This window comes from Protopterus annectens, chromosome 8.part0 (assembly GCF_019279795.1).
Source record: "Protopterus annectens isolate FY-2018-M chromosome 8.part0, PAN1.0, whole genome shotgun sequence".
NCBI classification, from domain to species: Eukaryota; Metazoa; Chordata; order Ceratodontiformes; family Protopteridae; genus Protopterus; species Protopterus annectens.
The window spans coordinates 1,451,767,070-1,451,789,926 of NC_056741.1; the positions used below are offsets into that span (position 1 = coordinate 1,451,767,070).

The 22,857-nt window shown below is 44.3% G+C and overlaps 1 protein-coding gene across 5 annotated transcripts in view; it reads right to left on the bottom strand.

The window, feature by feature from the left end:
• The window catches only part of BCO2 (beta-carotene oxygenase 2), a 701,930-nt gene that overhangs the window by 68,912 nt on the left and 610,161 nt on the right, over positions 1–22,857 (bottom strand). For all 5 annotated transcript variants that reach the window (XM_044081057.1, XM_044081056.1, XM_044081053.1 and 2 more), the window contains one exon: positions 7,218–7,355. In XM_044081057.1, coding sequence (XP_043936992.1) covers positions 7,218–7,355 — 138 coding nt within the window. The remainder of the gene's footprint in view (positions 1–7,217; positions 7,356–22,857) is intronic.

Genomic DNA, 22,857 nt, shown 5'->3' on the forward strand with positions numbered 1-22,857 from the left:
GTCTAAAGCTACAGTACATATGGCATATACGAGTTTTAATAACTTGTCATGCAGGAATATTCCATACAATGCACAAGAAATTGATTGCAGCAATTTTTAATATCATATGGGAAGTCTCAGCTGCTTTCATTATGAATAATTGCAGACTGAAACCCTGGAAACTACAAATGTGATCACAGCGGAATAAAACATTAAAATAACATTCACTCTAATGGTTCAAGTAGAAAACATTTTTTTTCTAATTCTTTGCAGGCCAAGCCCTTCTGTCTACCCCACTCCCGTGTAATCTCCAAAGTTGTACAGCATTGGAAAAAGGAGAAACTCCTTTAAACAGTATACAGAGTTTTATATAAATCACTGTTTTGGCTATAACACTAATGAGCAAGTGATTTCCAATGAACTATCATGTAAAAAAACAGAAGACAGCTGCTGCATACTATAGCAATTATTATAAATTGTCATACCCCACCTTAAACAACTCACACTATGGAGTCTAACAATGAAAGCAAAACTACATCTTAGCTATTGAAACTTCACTATTTTACACTATCAAGAGACTTCTTTTGGATGAATGTTTGATATTACCTACTTTCTGAACATACCTAAATTTTCTAAGTTTCTACTCTTGTCACTGACACTTTTCAATGCAAGGATGCAGCTGTCTTGGGTTGTGTATGAAGTCATTTGCAAAGATAATGTCTAGAAGTAAGTGATGGCTCTGATTAACTAATCTTAGTTTTGAGGGATACTGTTAATTAAGCTCTCCAGCATGCACTAATCAATTATCACATTCAACCAAAAAAATAAATATGTAAACAAATAGAGAATGTATACTTCTGCAAGGTACAATAACTAAAACTAAGTAGTGATACCCAAAATAGCTGTTAAATAAGGTATCACTCTCACTGCACATTAATTTATGCTTTATTTATGGCCATATGATTACAAACAATGACTGTTGATAAAAAGAAACTAGTTCTTAATTAAGGACCAGCATTACTTTGTTCATTGATGTTATTTTTCTTCCACTGTTTCCTTGGGTTTGTATAATACTTTTGCAATGTTCATTACAGATGGGTACCTACTTACCACCAGAATACCTATATGCTGGGGCAGCTTTTTATACTGCAACACTAATCTATTTGAATATTTACTGTTATGGTAAGTTGCCTACACAACTGTACAAAATTCTTCATGAGATCAGTGATAAGCAGCATTCATTGCAGATGTTGATGGCTACCTAAGCTAATAAAGAGATGCTGGATGTAACTAAATCAGAGTTTAGTATGCACTGTACAATATCTCTTGTGAAGCCACTCCTGACTGTGGAAAAAAGTACCAAGTTTGTAATGTTTGTAATGTTTGGTAAATGTGTGAAGAGAAGACAAAGTAGCTGCTTCTAAAATAGATTGTGAGTCCACACCCTCCCAGAGGTGACACCTACTCTAGGAAAATGAGCCTTTATATTCTTAGGATGATTTTTACAATGGTTGGAATGGAACAACTAGATGAGCAGGAAAAGCCATCTGAAATTAGTTTATTTATAAACTGTCCCTCCTCCCTAGAGTCATAAGATACAAAAAGCTGATTAGTTTTCCAAAGCTTTTTATCCAGATAATATGAGCACTCATTATCCTACTGGTGGACGAAGATTTAATTCTCGAGCATCATTTGCCCTAGGTTCAACACACTGAGGATCAGAGCTCCTCCACAGGAAATCAATGTTGGAGGTTTGTGGTGGCAGTGATGCCCTTTTCATGGGTAATTTCCCCTCGTCGAGATGGTGTGACCAGGGAGTTGGTATAAGTTTGAGGGTTGTGTGGGGAATGCTTCCAACATCAGAAGGTGCAGGGAGCATGCCCTCCTGTAAAAACACTTAAAATGTGTTATCTTGACCATTTTCTTAAGTTTTCTTTTTTTATCTTTTGAAGAACTTTGGAAATCACAAGAAGGTCAAGTTTGAAGAAACATCCCTATCCAGGAGATTGAAAATACTTCTGTCTTCCAGTCCTCTTTGCAAAGTTTCTGGAGTAGAACTGTTTCGGTACTCTGTTGTGACAGATTTATTTTAAGGTTTTTCCACTGTTAGACTACTAGCATAAAGACCTCTTGCCATAGCATCCATTTGTGAGGGTCTATCCTGGATCTGCTCCGTGAGTCTGCCACTATATTCTGTTCTGAAGGAATTTAAGCTGCATGAAGGAATAAAGAAAGCATAATGAATTGCTATGTCTCACACAATCATAGTCTGTCTGCAAAAAGGGTAAGACATTGTTCGGTCGTATTTATGTACCACATCATACTGGTGATGTTTAGCACCGCTAAAAAAGTGTATGTAGACCATAGATGATTAAGAGCTTTCAGAGTATTTATAAAAGCTATCATCTCTTTCCACTTGATGTGTTTATGCCTGTGTTGTGGTTCCCAGATTCCATGCACCTTGCTCACAGCACCCCTAGTAATGTCTGAAGCATATGTAGCCACTGTATGAAAGAGGCTGTGGGGAGAAAAAGGGACAGCTATACGAGATAGGACTTGTTTGGTCCATAAAATCAGTTCTTTCTTCACAAAGTTAAGAACTAGAACTGGGAAAGATAGAGAATGAGGGTGGTGAGCTAAACAGACTTGAGGAACCACTGGGTGTTTCTCATGTGAAGTCTGGCATGACGAATTATATCTTATAGTGCACATTTTCTGTTGAGAAAGATTGAGGAAGTACTGACAAGTTTTATCTTTCTGGGCCATGAAAGACAATCATCAAGCAGGTATCTAAAAGACATTTCAGAAAAGCCAATCTGTGAGATGGGAGCAAGGATGACTTTTTGGCTCTGGGCAAATCCCAGGTTGTGAAAAAGATTCATTGTAAGCCATAAAGCTGTTAAAGGTTTCTGACTCACAGAGGATGAGATCAGGCAGTCATACAGATAATGAAAAATGAGTATGCTTTCAAGCATGCAGTAAGCTATCGCTGGAGCAAGGCATTTGGTAAAGAATCTTAGAGCAGTGGAACATCCAAAGGGCATAGAAATAAACTGATAATGCAATCTCAAGACAACAAATCTTAAAAAGGATATGTGATCCTTGTGAATGGGATATGCAGATAAGCATCTTTTAGGTCTAGAGTGACAAAATGGCTTGAAATTAATGAAGAAGGAAGAGTCTGAAATCTCATAATTATGAATTTTGGAATCTGCATAAAAGCATTTGGTCTAGCTATATCTAGAAATCTATCATAAAAAGTATTGAGTAAAATCATTTTACCCATTGATATGTCAGCATTGGCTTTATAACCCCCTAAAGCAGTAAGTCTGAAATGATTGGAGGAATGAGGTGAAGCTGTTTTTTGAGGTCTGAGGGATTCTGATGGAGAGGGGAAAGATGCCTTTTTAAATTTGCAGCCATGCTCTACAATATGCAGTAGCAAAGAGTCCGTAGGTAGTTCTTGCCATGCTGGAAGGCAAAGAGAAAGGTTCCCTGTAATTTTCCTGAAGAAGGCCAGGCTGGAGAGTGGAGGGAGAAAATGTCTAGCAAGAATAGTCAGAAGTTATTTTTCTTTGAATATTGGACCCCTGGAATTCATTAGGTTTTTTTTTTATGGAGTCTCCTTGTCACTTTTTAAAATTGTGTTTTTCCAGATTTGTAAGGTTTATGAAAAAAAGAGTCCTGGATTAGATGAATAGCTCTTTGAAATATATGAATCAGAGATAAGAAAAGCTGTTTAACTCCCTACATGGTTACCCTCTTTCTTCTAGCTTTTTAAAAACTTCATCAGAAGCTTTACCAAATTGCAAGTCCTTATCTACTGAAGCATTTAACAACTGAGTGTTTACATCCTCAGGGAAGGATTATATTCTTAAACAAACATGCCTTCTCATAACAGTGGCACCCATAGCATCAGTCACATTTCATAGTGTGCTTAGATTCCTGAAAGCCAGAATTAAGCATGTTTATAAGGTTAGATTTCATGTGGAAATTAGTAGAATTTGCCAGTGCCTGTCCTTTATTACTCAAAGCAAATAAAAATAACTTACTTATGTGGGTTTGGCAATGAATAGCTCGAAAAGGTAAGGCATCAGTGGTATACACCTTTTTGCCATACCTGTCAAAAGCTCTACTGTCCTTATCATTGGGAACTGGAATAGGGGTGGGAAAAGGCTTGTCAGGATTCAAAGAAATGACAGTAGGATCACCAGCAAGATTTTTATAAAGGTACTTACAAGTATTAGGAACCCTGTAAATTCTGTCTGGTTTCAAGGGGATGGTTACGAATCTAAAGAAAGTAAAACAGTGGAAAAGACATCTTCCAGAGCCTCCACAACTGGAGGGATAGCAAAAGGAGTAACCATACTGAAAAGCTCAGTATCTTTTATGGGGGTAAGAAACTGTTTTACCATCTTGATAATAAAAGTATTACATTTTAGCTATAGTGCCCCCAAAGCAAAATTTCTTCATTAGAGTAACCAGAGGATAAAGTGTTAACTGCCTCAGACACAAATCCACTGGGTGAAGGACTTTGAGATGCATAATATAGCCCTTCCTGGTCAGAATTTTACAGTTCAGAGGAATAAGATGAAGAAGAAAGAGGAGTGGAAGTGGAGGTAGAGGCAGCAGATACAGAAGATTGACAGGACTGCTTTAAAGATATCTTGAGTACAATTAAAACAGCTCTCCTTACAGAATTTCTGAAGAGATAGTAGGTAAAGAAATGTGTTTAGTTTTATGAGAATGTTTCATAAGATTGTCCATATGTATGGCCTTCAGCATGGAAGCCATAGGCTCCATAAGTGAACCTGGGATGTCTTTACTGACTAACAGTTAATTGATATCACCCTCAGATAAGATCTGTCTAGGTTTACCTTCCTGGCTGTCTCAGCTGAATATTCAGACTTATTGAATGTCCAGGTATTCTGAGGTATAACAGCCTCCAAAGGGGACACATTGGATTGCAAAGGAGAAGCAAATGAACAGTCTGGGGCTGCAAAGGTGCCTCAGTCATTAGTCTTCGAATGAATGAAGGAGGAGAATCCTGTTATCATCTGTCAACTCCCTTGAAGTTTTTCTTTTCTTTTTTACCTAAGGAGGGCCCTTGCAAGAACAGGAAGATAGTGCCATAGCCAGACATGCAAAATCATCAAGGAATTTGCTTTCTGAATACCTCCAAGGAGAATTATGCTTATGTCTTTATAGTGCTAAAAGCAAATGTCTGACAGCCAATGCAGGATTTAACATCATGTTTGGTCCCTAAATAAAAAAGACAGTTTGAGTTGGAATTTTTGTTGATCACAATCACACTTAGCTTTTCTGCTGACAGACATAAGAATCTTTTCACAGAAAGGTTATAGAAGGAGGAAAGGTCCTCAGTGAGGTGGTTATTTAGCTGAAACATTCAGCTGAAGCCAATCCATACAAATTTCTACTTGCAACACTGGCAAATGCATGCATAAATGAACTATTGGAAAGAGTGTTCTGAGTTTTGATCTGGCTGTACATCCCTTTTACACTGGAACTTCATGTCCACTTGTGCTAATGGTGGATGTATGGTGGATGAGAAGGTGGCCTGGACTTTGTAGACTGGCCAGAAATATGGGTATCCTGGTGGATAAATCCCTATCAATAATGAACATTGTAGCTATGGCCTGCCCCAAAGGTGGCCTTACCACAGAGCCCAGAAACTATAGATCCATTCACCTTAATTGCCAGATCTGCAAGGCTACAGAATGCATTGTATCTGATTTCATTTAAGCAATGAGAATGGAAACTTTATCCAGATGATGCTAGCAATTTGGTTTTGTTAGGGGAAGAGCATCTCTACTAAATTTAGTAAACAATTTTGAAAGTGTCACAGGGGTGATAGTGGTCATTCTGTTTGCTCAGCCTATCTGGATCTGGGCAGAGCATTTGGCACAATTTCCCATGCTGGTAGTATAAATAAGCAACAATCTGTAAACAATGGCCCTTATTTTGTAAGGTGGATAACAAACTGGCTGAAGTATGTTTCCCACATTGTTGAGGTGGTAGGGGCCTTCTCGACAAATAAAAGTGTAACTAGTGGTGTACCTCCAGGCTCAGTGCTGGGACCCCTACTTTTCAGGATGTACTTATATGACCACTACATCTTAGACCCAGACCTTTAACTTACTACTTATGCAGGTGACTGCAAGGTGGGTGTTGTTATCAAACAACCACCACTTCCCAGTAAAATTACAGCAAGATCTGACTGATACTAACCATTGGCATTTAGAAAATGATTTAAAATTAAATGCAAGAAAAAAAAAGTGTAGTATTGTCATGTTTGGAAAACAAAATTCTCCCTCTAGAACTGAACCTCACCCCACTCCAAACTGACAAGGAACTCAGGAATCTTGGTACTTGAGTCAATAATGCCCTCTCCTTTAGGCATCAGTGGTCAGAACATTCTTCTATTAAGCACAATTAAAATCTAAGGTCATACTATCTAGATCAAAAGAAGCTGTTATCCCTTTCCATGCAGTTCTAAATAGGCCATTAATAAAGTACAATGCCATGTAATTGATGTACTGATGCAAACATATCATGCAACTTGAAAGGCACATTAGAGGTTCCTCACAAAAGAAGATTACTGCCCAAAGACCCTAAACTACAAGGGTAGATTTGAAACTCTATCCTTATCCTCAGTCTCTTATAAGCTCTTACATGAAAATCTATGACTGGCATTCCATGCTATTATGGACCCGACACTGCTTGATCTGTTGAAACTCCATAAGACCAATAGTTCCACAAAAACAAAAAATAAGCACTTAAACATCTATGAACATATAAACAAAACTCATAGGGGCAGGTTTTTCTTACACATTGTTTACCCCATGTCTGCATTAAATTACCCCTACAGGGCAAGCAAAGCAGCATCCTTGCATCCTTCAAATTTAGCCTTTATGAATGGGTGTGTATCCACAAATTTATCTCTAAACAAACCCGCTGTGCACATCTAGAAATGGGGAATACAGCTTGAAGGTAGGCATTGGCAGGGTGCAAATGGTCTCCTTTGCCTTGTATTCTCCATGATCCTATGAAAAAAGCCTCTTGAAAACACTTTAGAAAATACAGCATACAGTATCACATAAGACACAGACCCACATTAATTAAGAAAGGTTACTTTTGATGTCAAAATTGTCACTAACATATTCATTCAGAAACTACTCAACCCTAAAAACTACCTAGCAAAATTATTAGCAACTTACTGTGCCATCTTCCTTTCTGATTGCAGTTGCTGGACTGTAGGACAGTGTGTTGAGATTTTTGTCATTTGGTGATTCTGAACTAATATGGAGGGGCAAAACAAATCTGCGAGGGAAAAGCTTTGGCACAGAGTCGTACACCTTAGAAAAAAAATGTGCATAGTTACTTTAGATAAGAAATAGCATTACAGCAATGACAAACAGCAGTCAACCATAATATTTACAGAAAGGAGCATCTACGCAATCTTTTAAGGTGTAATAATAAAGCACTACAGTGGCATTTTAGTTACACGTTTTGTCTCTGTCTCAGATGGTCCTGTGCCTTATTACAGGCTTCTATGAAAAATTAGTAAGAATATCTCCTGCACAGTCATTCACTACTGATTGCTGCAACTGGTTTACTTTGAGTTGTCCAGGACTCTGTTACATGAATCTACTATGGATCAGTAATAAGTAAACATTTTCATAAGCATGGTGACGTTTTCATTAAGAACTGCCACAATAAATGCACTTCTATTGCACTCGGACCACTTTTGACAGTTTATGGAATCTGCATTTCAGTCACGGTATTTTTATACAGCAAAGTTAAGAGATTACTATACAAACATGATTCACATGGACTAATTAAACCTAACATAAGGATGATATTCTTTGTAATGTAAATATGAAAGACAGATGTACAATCATGATATGCAAATGTATCCTGTTAGCATTTTGACGGCTTTTCTCTGTAAATCACATTGAAAATATATAAACCACTAGGTGGTAGGAAGTAGACTATGGACAACATGCTAAAGGATATTAAGTACTAAGGTGAAGGAAGACATTCAGGGGTGCAATTAAGTTTTATATGAACAGCAAAAAGGAAAGCCTAAATATTTTAAGTAGTACCACTGGAGTCTCAAAAGCTTGCACGGCGTGCATGATTAGTGTAAGATGAAATTTTGCCAATATGGCGGCCGAGCGATCCACGTACGTGCACGTCTGACATGCGCGAGCGCTGTAGCACTAGTGCTGCATGTCCCCAGCCCGGTATGCAAATCACCCCCATTTGCATGTTAAAACCATGCAAATGAGGTAAATCTGCCATCCAGTAAGCAGGAATCAGGGTGTGCAGGACTAGCATAATATGCAAAAACGTACTCGGTTAGTAACCGAGTACGGTACTGCAAACTCCAAAACAGAGCTATGACAGCTCCAAATAAAGGCTGCATGTCATTGAGGAAGCATGCCAATGGCAAAGTAAAAGGCTATTGGCATTGCAAACAATGCCAAATGTACAAAATACAACTTTTATGATATGTCCGCCGATCACGGCCATTGAAGCATAGGGCAGCAGTGCGCAAATGGGACCGGTGTGGAAATAAGAAAATAAACCAAAAAAAAGTCTAACTAAAATCAGTATTCCGCCATACAAGTCAATGGCAGGCAAAAGACAACCTGGCCAGTGAGTAGTGGTTGCTAAGGGGGGAGGCACTGTGTGACACATGTAACTATGCATTAGCAGGCAATTCTGTGCAAATGAGAGGAAGGATAGTGAATCCCGGTTTTCCCCAGCATGTGAGGCAGGTCCCAACAGTGTATGAATATGAATAGCTGAGTGCAAGACTAAGAGGTAGGTGACATAATGTGTAGGAGTGTCAGGCATACTGTCAGCATATTGGAGCCCTGTGGCTCAGGGTTACATCCAGCTTAGCGCATAAAAGCCAGGAAGTGTGTCTAAACCTGCCCAGCACGTATGACAAAGTGTAAGTGGGTGTGCGTGTCACGCAACAGGATCTACAGGAAGATAAAGAAAGTGAACCCAGGAAATAGCAGCAGTGTGCACATTGCAGTACACTGATTGTGCGGTGCACCCCTGGGATGAATCAGAAGGGCAATGGGAAGGGAAAGGAGCAGTAGGAAGTTAATCAAGGGGTACTAGGTTCGCTCTCAGGTGAAACATATTGGAACCAGCCAATTACACAGACAGCAGAGCAGCCCAGCCCTGAAGACCACTATAAACTATGCAAACACCTCTCCCTCCGTTTTTTTCCACACCCTACAACACCGGTCTAAACAAGCGTGGAACTTTTAACACTCACAACAGCAAAATGTTAGGGGCTGCAGTAGCTATCATACAACTTGTGGAATAGGCTGAGAGTGGTGAGGATGGGAATGCTGCCGACCAAACCACAGTGAGGAGATGGAGAAGAGTGTACAGACCCAGGGTAACCTACCAAGGGCTACATGAGCTGGAGATAGTGGAGCACTATAGGGTGGACAGGGACCTTCTACAGCAGATTGTTGAGCTGTACCAGCCATGACTGACACACAAAACTAACAGAGGGGAACCCATCCCAGTGGAAACTAAGGTATGTGTAGGCCTAAGAATACTAGCTACAGGTACCTTCCAAAAGCCAACTGGGGATATGATGGGGATCTCACAGGCATCAGCATTCGGGATACTCCACCAGTTCCTGGATGCCATGGCAGCACATGTCGGTGAGCATGTATATTTCCCCCTCACCCGTGAGGCATTGGCCAGCAGTATGCGTCTCTTCCACCAAATTACAGAATACCTTGAGGTAGTGGGTGCAATAGACTGCACACACATACGCATCAAAGCACCACCTGGTGAGCAGGGTAGGGTCTATATCAACCACAAGGGCTTCCCCTCCATCAACTGCCAGGTTGTGTGTGATGCCCAGGGCATAATACTGAACGTGTGTGGTGGCTGCCCTGGAAGTTATCACGATTCCCACATCTGGCATCTGACGCAGCTGTACCAGAAATTTGCCACTGGGGACATCCCACACGGTCACCCAGTGGGGGATGCTGGATACGCACTGGAGCTGTGGCTGATGACACCCATCAGAAACACACACACATCCGAACAAGAACTCCATAATGAGGCACATGCGCAAACAAGAATCATAATAGAGCGAGTGTTTGCGATGCTCAAGTCATGGTTCCAGTGCCTGGACACATCTGGTGGAGCCTTGCAGTACTCACCAACAACATGCACCCAAATCGTCCATGTATGTGCCATGCTACACAATATGATCCTGCGGAAACAGCTGCAGCAGGAGCAGCAAGGGACAGGGCCATATAGCCCCCCATCAATGCCAAGGCCTGCACAGGCACAGAGTGACTCAAAGGAGGAACAACCTGAGCTTGCCCCAGGAGGCAGAAGGAGACATGCCCAGTATGCCCTAGCCCTGGCAAATAGGCAATGCATAGCACATACACTGATATGGGAGGGACCCAGGGAATAGCACCTCTCTCTGACTCTCACATACGTTAAAAGGGATGCCAAACAGTACACTACCTGTGCCTACCATGCGTAGGCAATGTACTACGTGCATCCAACATAGGCAGCCCTGCAGCACCACCCGCAATACTGGGACACCCAAGATAAGGGACTCACTCATGCCAGTCAGGAAGGTTGTCACATACCCAACAACAGTCACAGCCAGCAGGACAGGTGTAGACAAACACAAACAAATGCCATACTATGGCCTCTGAATGAGGGGTATGGGTGACCCCCACCCAGGCCTAGACGGACAGACTACAGCAGGCCACTTAGTGGGATGTCAGTTGTGATGGCTAGGAAGTCAGAAACTAATGTGTATGCAATCAAAAGATAAGAACGGAAGTACACTGGTATGGTGTAGCCAGCATGATGGGTAAGACTACTGACTGAAATGGACTACAGGACATACCAGTACAGTCCTAGCAAATGTGTACAACTGTCAGGTGTGCCCCCCACCCCACATAGAAATGCAGTAACAGTCAGGTGCACCCCTCCCCAATCCTGTGTAGAGACATAGAAATAGTCAGGTGTACCCCCACTATGTAGACATGTTGTAACAGTCAATGCCAAATGATTGGTGGATACCCTGCAGACACAGCATGCTACCTGTCGGTATACAACACAAAGGTCAGCTGTGCAGTACAAACCACTGGACATGCTCCACACATGCATAACAGATGGCCTTACTGGGCATGCTCGCACACATAGAGAAATGAAGGCAATGTCAGTCATCCACATACTGAAAGGCCATACTGGGCACGCTCACACACTTAAACACATGAAGGCCATGTATGCAATCACCAGTGGACCAGACATATCCAGTGGTTGCAATAGTTACTGCAGACACATGTCAGTATGCACCACTCATGCCTTGCACACACAGTGGATAGGAATACAGACATATATGTAAGGACAACACACCATAATGCACCAAAGGTAGATGGATATAGATGTGCGGAAGAGGGTGACCGTGACAAGGAGCTATCAACGCCTGTCCCACCGAGCACACAGCCAAAGGGCCCCAAATGCATCAGTTACAGATGTCACACACTGCAGTTACTAGTGACCTGTACCTGTCAGCACCACAGACTATGTGGTCCACGTGCCAGCTGCGCAACATGGCTGTACAAGGACATAGTCAGCTAGTTGCCCTAGACACGCACCTGTGACATATGATTCCGTGTGTGGCCGCCTGTGGTATGTCACCCCTACATGAATGGTGTATGGGCCATGCACACACTGGCCACCCCATAGTGGTACCCTGACTAGCCTGCTGAGGTTATCCAATGTGAAATACATTTTTGGGAGAGCTGTAGGCCAGTAATCTCTGTGGCGTGTCCCATAACTGCGTACTGCTGTAGTGTGATGACTAGTTAGGTAGGAGTTCTAACCCCAGACATAGCAACTGTGTGTGTGTGTGTGTGTGTGTGTGTGTGTGTGTGTGTGTGTGTGTGTGTGTGTGTGTGTGTCACTGTTCATGTGTGTCTCTGTCTCTCACTGACTATGTTGACGGCAATGCTTTTAGGGTACTCACACCCCTTACATTTCACATACCCAACGTTAGCAAGGCTGCTGATGTCACCCACCTTGAAATACTCCCGTGGGAAAGCTGTAGCCCAGTAATCTCCATAGCACATGCTGTAACTGCGTACTGCTGTAGTGTAGTAATGTAGTTAAGTAGGAGGTCAAACCCCAGACGTGGCAACTGTGTGTGTGTGAGTCTGTGTGTGTGCCTGTCTGTCACTGACTGTGTAGACAGCAATGCCTTTTAGGCTACTCACACCCCTTACAAGTCGAATACCCTCCTTTGGCAAGGCTGCTGATGTCACGCAACTTGAAAAACACCTCTGGGACAATCGTAGCCCAGTAATCTCTGTAGCACATCCCATAACATTGTATGGCCATTGTGTGATTAAGGAGTTAGTGGAGAGTTCTAGCCCCCCAACCTGCCAACTGTGTGTATATGCGTGCATGTTTGACTGTGTAAAGAGTAATGCTTTTAGGTTACTCACACTCCTTACATTTCACGTACCCAGCTTTGGCAAGGCTGCTGATGTCACCCACCTAGAAATACTCCTCTGTGAAAGCTATAGCCCAGTAATATCCATAGCACATGCTGTAACTGCATACTGCTGTAGTGTGATAATATAGTTAGGTAGGAGGTCAAACCCCAGATGTGGCAGCTGTGTGTGTGTGAGTCTATGTGTGCATGTCTGTCTATCACTGACTGTGTAGAGAACAATGCTTTTTAGGCTACTCATACCCCTTACAAGTCGAATACTCTCCTTTGGCAAGGCTGCTGATGTCAGGCAACTTGAAATACACCTCTGGGACAATCGTAGCCCAGTAATCTCTGTAGCACATCCCGTAACATTGTATGGCCATTGTGTGATTAAGGAGTTAGTGGAGAGTTCTAGCCCCCCAACCTGCCAACTGTGTGTGTATGCATGCATGTCTAACTGTGTGGAAAGCAATGCTTTTAGGTTACTCACACCTCTTACATTTCACATACCCAACTTTGGCAAGGCTGCTGATGTCACCCACCTAGAAATACTCCCCTGGGAAAGCTGTAGCCCAGTAATCTCTGTAGCATATGCTGTAACTGTGTACTGTTGTAGTGTGATAATGTAGTAAGGTAGGAGGTCAAACCCCTGACGTGGCAACTGTGTGTGCATATGTGTGTGTCTGTCTATCACTGACTGTGTAGAGAGCAATGTTTTTAGGCTATTCACATCTCTTACAAGTCGAATATCCTCCTTTGGCAAAGCTGCTGATGTCACGCAATTTGAAATACACTTCTGGGACAATCATAGCCCAGTAATCTGCATAGCACGTCCCAAAACATTGTATGGCCATAGTGTAATTAAGGAGTTAGTTGGGAGTTCTAGCCCCCGACCTGCCAACTGTGTGTGTATGCATGCATGTCTGACTGTGTAGAGAGCAATGCTTTTAGGTTACTCACATCCCTTACATTTCACATACCCAACTTTGGCAAGGCTGCCGATGTCATGCACCTAGACATACACCTCTGAGAAGGCTGTAGACCATTAATCACTGTAGCACATCCTGTAACTGTATACTGCTGTATTGTGAATTTGATGCGTGGTTGGGTTCCATCCCCACACATGGCAGTTCCAGATGTATTGTGTGTTTCACTGTCTGTGTAGGGAGCAATGCATTTTAGGCTAGTCTCTCACAGTCATTTCAAAGCCCCTCTTTGTCAATCCTGCTGATGTCAGTCAGTGTGAAATACACTTTTGGGCAAAGACTACTCCAGTAATATCCATGGTGCATACTATAACTGCATAGTGCTGTAGTGTAATACACTAGTTAGGTAGGGGTTCTACTCCCAAACATGACAGGTGTGTGTGTGTGTGTGTGTGTGTGTGTGTGTGTGTGTGTGTGTGTGTGTGTGTGTGTGTGTGTGTGTGTGTGTGTGTGTAACCCGTACCCTGTGTAGAAGTGGTTGCGACTGTGTGACACCTTTGGCTAATGTGGAGTGGGTTTTGCATATTTATTATATGGTGGCCATACTATATATCACAATGTCCACTGTACAGGGATAACACATGTGATATGGCTGAGAGGCTGAAGTGCAGAGCCATACCCAGACATGTGACATCAAGGCCAGGCAATCACAGTGAGCAACCCCAGTATTACCCAGAGCACACTCTCACCCCATGTGTCGTACACACATACATGCATAGGTAACAGACAATATGTGAGTAGTACACTGTATATTGGTCACTGATAGTAACTATGGCATGACAGCGGTGGGCCACAGAGGGCATGATACCCAGTCAATCTGTCCAATATGCACATATGTGCAGACCTCCCCCATGTTCTCCAATGGACAACTGCACCACCTGTGGTGCCATCACATGTGACCCATAACAGAAATACCATGCCTGACAACATGCCCATGTGGACAGATGCCACTGACACCAAGGAATGCTGATAGCATGCACACCATGTAGGTGCAGGGTAAAACTGCTGGCCATTACCAGCTCCCACCACAGGTGGGCAGGACTGGCACATCTGATGATAATCTGTGTTCACAACATGGTCTGGACACCCAGGTACAGTTCCATATGTCACTGTACATTCATGTGGGAGGTGTGCACATCCCAGATGTTTATGTCATGAACAGAGGAACACAGACATGGCAGGTGATGCACAACATTGTCCACACACAGTAGTCACCCAGGTGACCGGATGGGGATACAATACCTGCCTGTGTGGGCAAATGCAGACACTACATCCCTGAGCCACAATGCAGACCATTGTCATGTGGCCTGATGCCAAGGTACACCCATCGCCTAGCTGTGGACAGCTGTCTTATGCAGTTGAACACCACACACCAGTGCAGATATGCACACATGCATGTCAGTAGTGGCACCCTGTGTGTTTGTGTGTGTTGCATGCTGCAGATGTTCACATCCACACTTCCTACAACCCCCATGGGCATACTGCAGCATGTTATCTAATGTCAGACACCTTCCCATACCCTTTGCCCGTACAGCCTCCATATGACCTGTGTGGTGCATGGGATACCTGCACAGTGATGTGATGTGGCAATCCCACAACTGATGAGTTGTACACCTGGCCCTGCCACATGTGTCAATGTGTGTGTGCCCTTGTGAGAGTGTGGCTGTGTTGATGCTGGCACCTATTCATGCCGACAGGCATGTGTATGTCACCTACCATACAGCTACTGTATCCCTGTTGCAGATGTCACTCACCATCACATATATGTTCTGAGTGCTCCACAACAGGTAACCCATGTGGCTCATCCTATAATTGCAGTGAACTGTGCTAGCACTACATAGTTGTCAGGGTTTGATACCCTGTGCTGCTAGGTGTGCGACACAACCATGCTTCAGTTTTATCCTCCCACCCCTTCCTGACATGTATTAGCCTCTGTCTGCATCCCCCACCCCCTCTCAGGTAGACATGGAGACCTACACCTGCTTTGCTTAGGCAGCAGCATGTGTAATGTAAGTAATGCTCATGATCAGCTGTTGGCCTCTGCACGAATTGCAGCCCTTCCCTAGCTGATTGCATGTGAAACAGCTGTGGTAACATCCCCATCGCCAATTCTATGGAAACACACCCCAATACCCTGGAACATCATGGTGGTATTTGCCCTTTTCACCCACTGTGAGCAGGAACTAAACCTGTTGTGTTCCAAACAGCATCCCAGATAGATTGCGGTATACCTCTAACAACGTACACTGTGGAAACAGTGCAACAAATGGGAGGTGGATGTCCCTGACCTGACTACAGACTGTAAGTGCTGCTATACTGCATTTGAAGTAATGTTGCTTTCACAGTGTTTGGATATGGCTAATTTACATGTCTCAATACCTGCCATGTCAGTTCCATTTTGATGGGGAATCTCCATCTGCAGGGTCATCTGCAGCTTGGGCAGTGTTGTGTCCATGGTTGCATGTGTCACCCACGGAGCATCTAGCCATCGACTGCTGAAGGTAGTGTGAGGATTGCAGTCAGTAGCTGGAGAAAGCTGTGGTAGTCACAGACATTATATCCCTCAAAGGACATATGTTGCAACAACCCTGTAACAACAGTAAATGTATGTGGTCATCACAGCAACATATAAATATTGGCCCTGTGTATGTGCTCCCAGCCACACCTTTGTCAACCTTTGTACAGATGTCATGCATGAAGTTGTGCATATATGCTGTACACCATACTTTGTGGCATTATATCTGAAAACAAGCCACTGATATATCTGACTGCTACACATGTTATGTACAGTAGGGGTTACATTACATTACATTACCTGCACATTCTGAGGATGTTCATACAGTACTGAGGGCTGTGTACCTATGGTGAATGTTGACAGCGTGTGTAGTGTTGATATGTACTTTGGCCTGTGTACAGACTGTGGTAGATGACATTGTTCTAGTTCCCCTACTATCAGATGTTACATGCTGCCCCACTGTATGGTACTGTAGTGGTGTACATGTTTGTAGGGCCATACACACACGTGTCCCATACCATAGATAGCCACCAGACCAAACTGTGTAGCAGGCCAGTATATGTAGGGCAGTCTGTGAGTGGCACATATGAGGATGGTGTTGAACACATAGTTCATATACTGTAATACCATGCTAGCTAACCATATGTGGCTGTGGCTGTGTTCACATTGGTTGTGGATATGCACTGTCACACAGGTGTATCATACCCTGGGCTGTTACATGTCTGTGGAGCCTGCGTTATATGCAGGTACATATGCATTCCCCCTTGGGAGGTGTAGGCCAGTGTTGAGCCAGTCTGCCTGCAGCCTGCACAGTGCATTGTAACATGCCAAGCAGCTGAGTGTACCTACCCAGTGGGATGTCATGTGCAGATACTAGCCAGATGTCCCACTGCCGGACCTCCCCTAACAGTCATGTATGTCAGACAGGGCAGTGGGATGCAGTGCAGATGTATGTCAATACCTATTGTGTAGTATGTGGCCATGGCTCCCCTGTACCAGTGGTCTTACCATTACAGGTCAGGCAGGGGTGTGTGAATGCATGACCTATGGTGGACATTATATGCCAGTCGTTATGTGTTATACCCATCTACATGGCCATCCACATCCATATTGTCAGGCATGGTATACATGTGTAGCACTAAGGGCTTATGTGTATACCTCTGGACTATACAGACTGCGTCAGACCCCAACATATATTGGCCAATATCTCTGCTGCAGTCCACAGTGGGATTTCATGCTAGCAGTGGTACTGTACACTGATGTCCTTTGGATGTTGTTCAGTAACCAATGGCACACATGATATGAGCGGATGTGACCTGCCACACACACACCATGTCTGTGAAGACAATCCCAATGACAGTAGTAATAGCCTACTAGTATACCTGCTAGAGATACCTGACATCTCCAGCAGCTAAGACATTGGGAACATACGGGCTGGGGTTGGCCTACACTTCATGTCCAGGAACTATAGTGGGAATATATGTACATATACATATCCAGATAGCCAGATATATGATTACACATGTGTACTACACCCGTTTAACACTGTCATGGCAACCACCTTCTATTGATCCCCACATCATGTGTGCACTGTCCCATTACATCTCTTGTGTGATGGGCATCCGTCCTGTGTGTGGTTGGCAGTGATACCCCCAGCATATAGCAATACCCCATACAGGAAAACCATCACACTCAGGGCAGCCACATATTTGTAGGAGGATCAGGAAGTACAGACAGACTGTGAGTGGAGTTGTGTTATGCTTTGTACAGTACTGGTGTTACAGGATGTGGGTGTACATACTAGTCTGCCATGGAATGCAGTCCATCTGCATAGCACACAACTGTGGGCCTACCCTCATGCCGGCCAGAGCTGTGCCTATCATGTATTGTCTATCCACCACACAGGTCTTGTGTCAGATAATACACTGGCAGTGTGTATGTTGTGTGTTACCGGTACATGACTACCTCCATGGCCGTCCATACCAGCAATTCCCTGACTAAGGGTATGTTACAGACTATCCTGTAACACCTGCACCGTGCATAGTGTATGGCAATAGTTGCCCACATATGTGCCTGTATTCCAGACTCTGTCCATCATCTACATATCAAGCTGTGCACATATGTCATGTTGTCGGTGGTTGATCCATAGTGGGCTGGAAGTATAACACACTGCCATGTCTGCCATTAGTCCACTACCATTGTAACCCCCACACTTATGGTGGGCCTGGGGCCATATATGTGTGGGCACCACCTACACAATACATGTGTGCCCTAATGCACTGCAGAGCCCAGTGTATGTAACAGTGGTATATGGTCTTCTATTACTGAGTCTGGGGGGAGCACCAGAAAAGACCTAGGCTTCTACAAAATGTGGGGGTATCAGGGCTGAGTTGCATTAAGGCATCTGGATGTACAGTACCATATTCTTCACCTATATGCACATTACTGACATAGATCTGGGTACTGCAGGACTACTGCCCCCCTGCCATACAAACTGTTCTGTGTGTTGGTGTGCTCATGATGGTGTCAGTATGCCATGTTATGTAGCAGTTACAACCCATGTGGTCATAAGATGTCTATACCACCTACTATGTTTGCACAGTGAGTAGATAGAGGCTGCTGAACTACACACCTGGGGTACATACTGTCAATTGTTAAGTATCCTGTGGCCCAGTGTGTCTTTCCTATTGTACAATGTGAATGGCTTGGCCTGGACAGCAACAGCTTTGAAATTTTCCAGCCTACTGTATGAGTGTAACTGGTCCACTGTAGCATCATTCTGTTGATGTAGTTGTCAGTGTCTGAACAGCTATATGGCATGGCATGTAGAACTGTAATAGTACACAATGACAGGTTACCATGTCTGAAAACCTGTGGGTGTTGTTTCACCTATGACCTCTCTGTGGGTGTATGCTACAGGCAATGATTGTCATTTGTATGGGTGACACATATAGTGTCCAGTCATTCAGGGGTCAACTGTAGGCATAGTGGCTGTTCCATATTGTGTGCACCTACCACTTATACATCGTGCTGTACATATAACTGCATGTGTATGTGTAGTCACATGTATATGTCCATATATATATATATATATATATATATATAATTATAAATATGTATACCTGTATCTACATATCTGTGTCTGTGTATCTGAAGCCTGGTAATGTTGGTGGTTTCCGCATAATACATTCCCCAATGGTAGCCAGACTGTACTGCATGATATGTTAACAATAATAGCCTGACATCATACAGGTGGGATGTAGTACAGGTAACATCGTGTGCCCATGTTGCCACTGGCCCTGGTTATGGGATCTCCAACACTTGGTAGTGTATTGCAGGGTGGACGTGTTTGGCTGGGGGATGCCTATTTGTATGACTCATACAGTGTGTGGTGCCTCTCAACCTCATTAATGTAATATGTAGCCTGTTACACTCCACTCCTTAACAGCTACATGTGCCTTGCAGTACTAGCACAACAGTGTTGCACCAATGGGTTGGTAGGTATGGGAATCCCATTGAGGTCTGCCATGTGTGTATATATGTACATGTGTGTATATCTGTAGGGTACACCGGTCCGAGTCTGCATACTCTTATTACAATACACATTGCCACATAGTAGTATGGATATTGTTGTTGTTGCCCATATGTGTGGCAACACAATGCAACACCCTACTATGCCTGCGGTGTGTGCATCACATGCATATCCCTGTGGTACCAGTGCTGTGATATGCAATGGGTTGCTTTTGCGTCGTGGCCAATGTGTGACAGTGGGTATGTCAGAGTATCAAGATGGGTTCCAGTGTGTACAATATCCAGTGGGGGATATGGGTGCTGTGTACACTGTCTTTACACCATGGTACACCTGGTATATGGCCCATGTACCACTCTCAGATGGCCAATGTCACCATCACCCATACAGGTAACAGATAACAGGATATGGCCCAGTTACACATGTGCTGTGTGCAGTCTACCTGTAACACATTGGACACATGGACTAGTTAGTTAGCAACTATACAACCAGGTCTCTAAGATGTGTGTCTACCTGTTATGTGTCAATCAATGTGTATATGATGGTATGACACACTATGTGTTCACCATATACAAGCATTACATCCCCCATTACCATATTGTACGTGTCTGTGGATGGTCTGCATGTAGCACGTGACCTGGGACACACCTCACCTGACTGATGATGTCATGTGTGCAATGACAGCCACACAGTTCAGTAGCACTACATACCTGGGTTGGGGTCTAGACACAGTGTTGCCAAGCCAGGATGTGTGTGTATGTGGATGGGTTAACATAAGGGTGCAGATTATACCTGTACCAGCAGGCCACTGGTCACATTTGCACAGCCAATAACTGTTATACATACCTATGGCATGTGTGCAACTGTAAACCACATATGTCATGGCCATGGTGTCACCACACTGACATACCCCTGTGAAATATGACTGTGGACCATCCTCCTGCTGACACATGTATGCCTACAGTGCAAATGCATGACAGTATGGGAATATCAATTGGTGTTAACAACAGCTGAGATATATCATAGCTGCATGGCTACACTACCTAACATGTATGCAGTACACATTACCCCTGACTACATGCTGCACTGCAGTACATTGTGGTACTCTATCACAGTCACGGTGTGCATCAGAACCATGTTAGCCTGTCTCTGCATCGATGTTATAGATGGCAGGGATATGACACAGGTATCATTGTATGCACAGGGTGTGTGAATGTCATCTTAGCTGCATGGTTACACTACCTGACATGTATGCAGTACAAATTACCCCTGACTACATTCTACACTGCAGTACATTGCGGCACTCAATCACAGTCATGGTGTGCATCAGAACCATGTTAGCCTGTCCCTGCATCAATGTTATGGGTGACAGGGATGTGGCACAGGTATCATTATATACACAGGGTGTGTTGCAGGTGTGCCAGAGGCCAAGGGTGGTCCAAACATGTGTCACCATGTGTGTGGGTGAGGGCTGTGGTTCCTTGATTGGGGCGTGGTGATGTGGTGTGTGTCGGTATGGGGTTACCCTAGGTGTGGTTGCATAGTGTGTGGGTATGCATGCACACAGTTCTGCCATGTTGCTGCCCTATACAGGTAATGTTGGACAGCTGCAGACCATACCTGGCAGGGTGTGCAGTTCAGTACCTCCGGACATGGACACACTGATTGTGCTTGCCAGGGGTTCCATGGGCATGTGCAGGTACAGACCTTGAGGTGCTACTCTCCCCTGATGATGACATATGTCTGCTGGAACCATGTCCCACCTGGGCCTGGCCAGGGCCATGTGCACGTGGCCTGCTGTGGTGTGGTGTGGACAGCAGCCCCTGTGGTGTGCTGGGGTTGATACTGCCACTACAGGAGTGACTGTGCATAGTGGCACGTCGACATTGACCGCCAGCTGCTGGTGTCTCTGGCCTACGTCCATGCGGCTGTCACACCACTCCCACCACACATTCTAGCACAGACATACCATGGTCGAGGAGGCCCACCATGGAGGTTGCCACTTACAGCTGCAAAAGCAGACCTCTGCAGCCTCAGGACCTGTCTGGAGTGCATTTTCATACATGCTTGTGCCTCCATTATGGCCTGAAACATGCTCCTGGTGGTACCAGTGGTGGTGCCTCTGCCAGGGGCAGGATGACCTGCGGTCTTCACACGAGCACCACGGTACATCTGCCAATGTGGTGGCCTTCCAGACATCCAGCTATGCCGACTGATAACCGATACAGTTGGCATGGACACCACACTTTCCTGGTCATTGCCACCAAGCACCAACTGTCCCTCTGCTATGGCCACATGTGATGGGGTTTGTAGGGGCACTGTAACTGTGTGTGGGCTTGGGGTGGCTAGGAGGTGATGAGACATGCTGGCACAGCGTCGGCCTCTAACAACCCCACCTGTGCCTCACCTGTACCTTCAACATCATCGGTGTCTGTAGGGACACCTACCTCAGTATGCCTGCAGGAGGGACCCCTGGCCCACCTTGCCACCTGTGGGGGAAACAAATACACACGTTAAGACCTGTACAGCAGTGCATAACAGTACACGCACTCACACATACTCACACTGACAGCCACCTTACTACCTCACCTTCCTTGAGTTTGTAGACAGTCCCACAGTCAGTTACATATGTTCCCCTTCCTGCATTGGCACTTGCTAATATACACACATCACTACAGCCCATTAACATATCATCCCTCTCCATGCCTACACATGTGGTTACCACACCTGACCTGTTACTCCATCACCTCCCTGACCTGGGTGGAGTAGGTCGTACATGGCCTCACTGCTGTCACCTTGTATTACCCTGTGTATGGGCAGTAATGGTGTATGAGGCCCCTATATGGTTGGGGCTGCTACATTCACTACATATGTCACACACCAGAGCCTCATACTATAGTCTTACTCAGTCTATGCCACATCTGCTGCACAAACGACCCATCATGCGGACAACAGTACTAACTTGATACACTCACTGATGTGCTGTGGTAATTCCCCCATTGCATTTGTAGTGCTGCATATGCGGGTAGCTGGTTACCTATCTGCTGCTGGCAATATGATGTGTATACCTGGTATGTATTGCACCTCCCAATGTGTGTTCCATGCTACAGACCTTGTTATGCTATCAGCTGTTCTGTGTTCACATACCTGACAGGTTATCCTGGTATCCCATGTCTCACTCCATGTACAGCACAATCCCAAGGGGAAGTACCGCCATGTGGTCAATCCCACTATCGCCTGTGCATACATGGACACGTGCGTGCGCCCACACACACACACACACACACACACACACACACACACACACACACACACA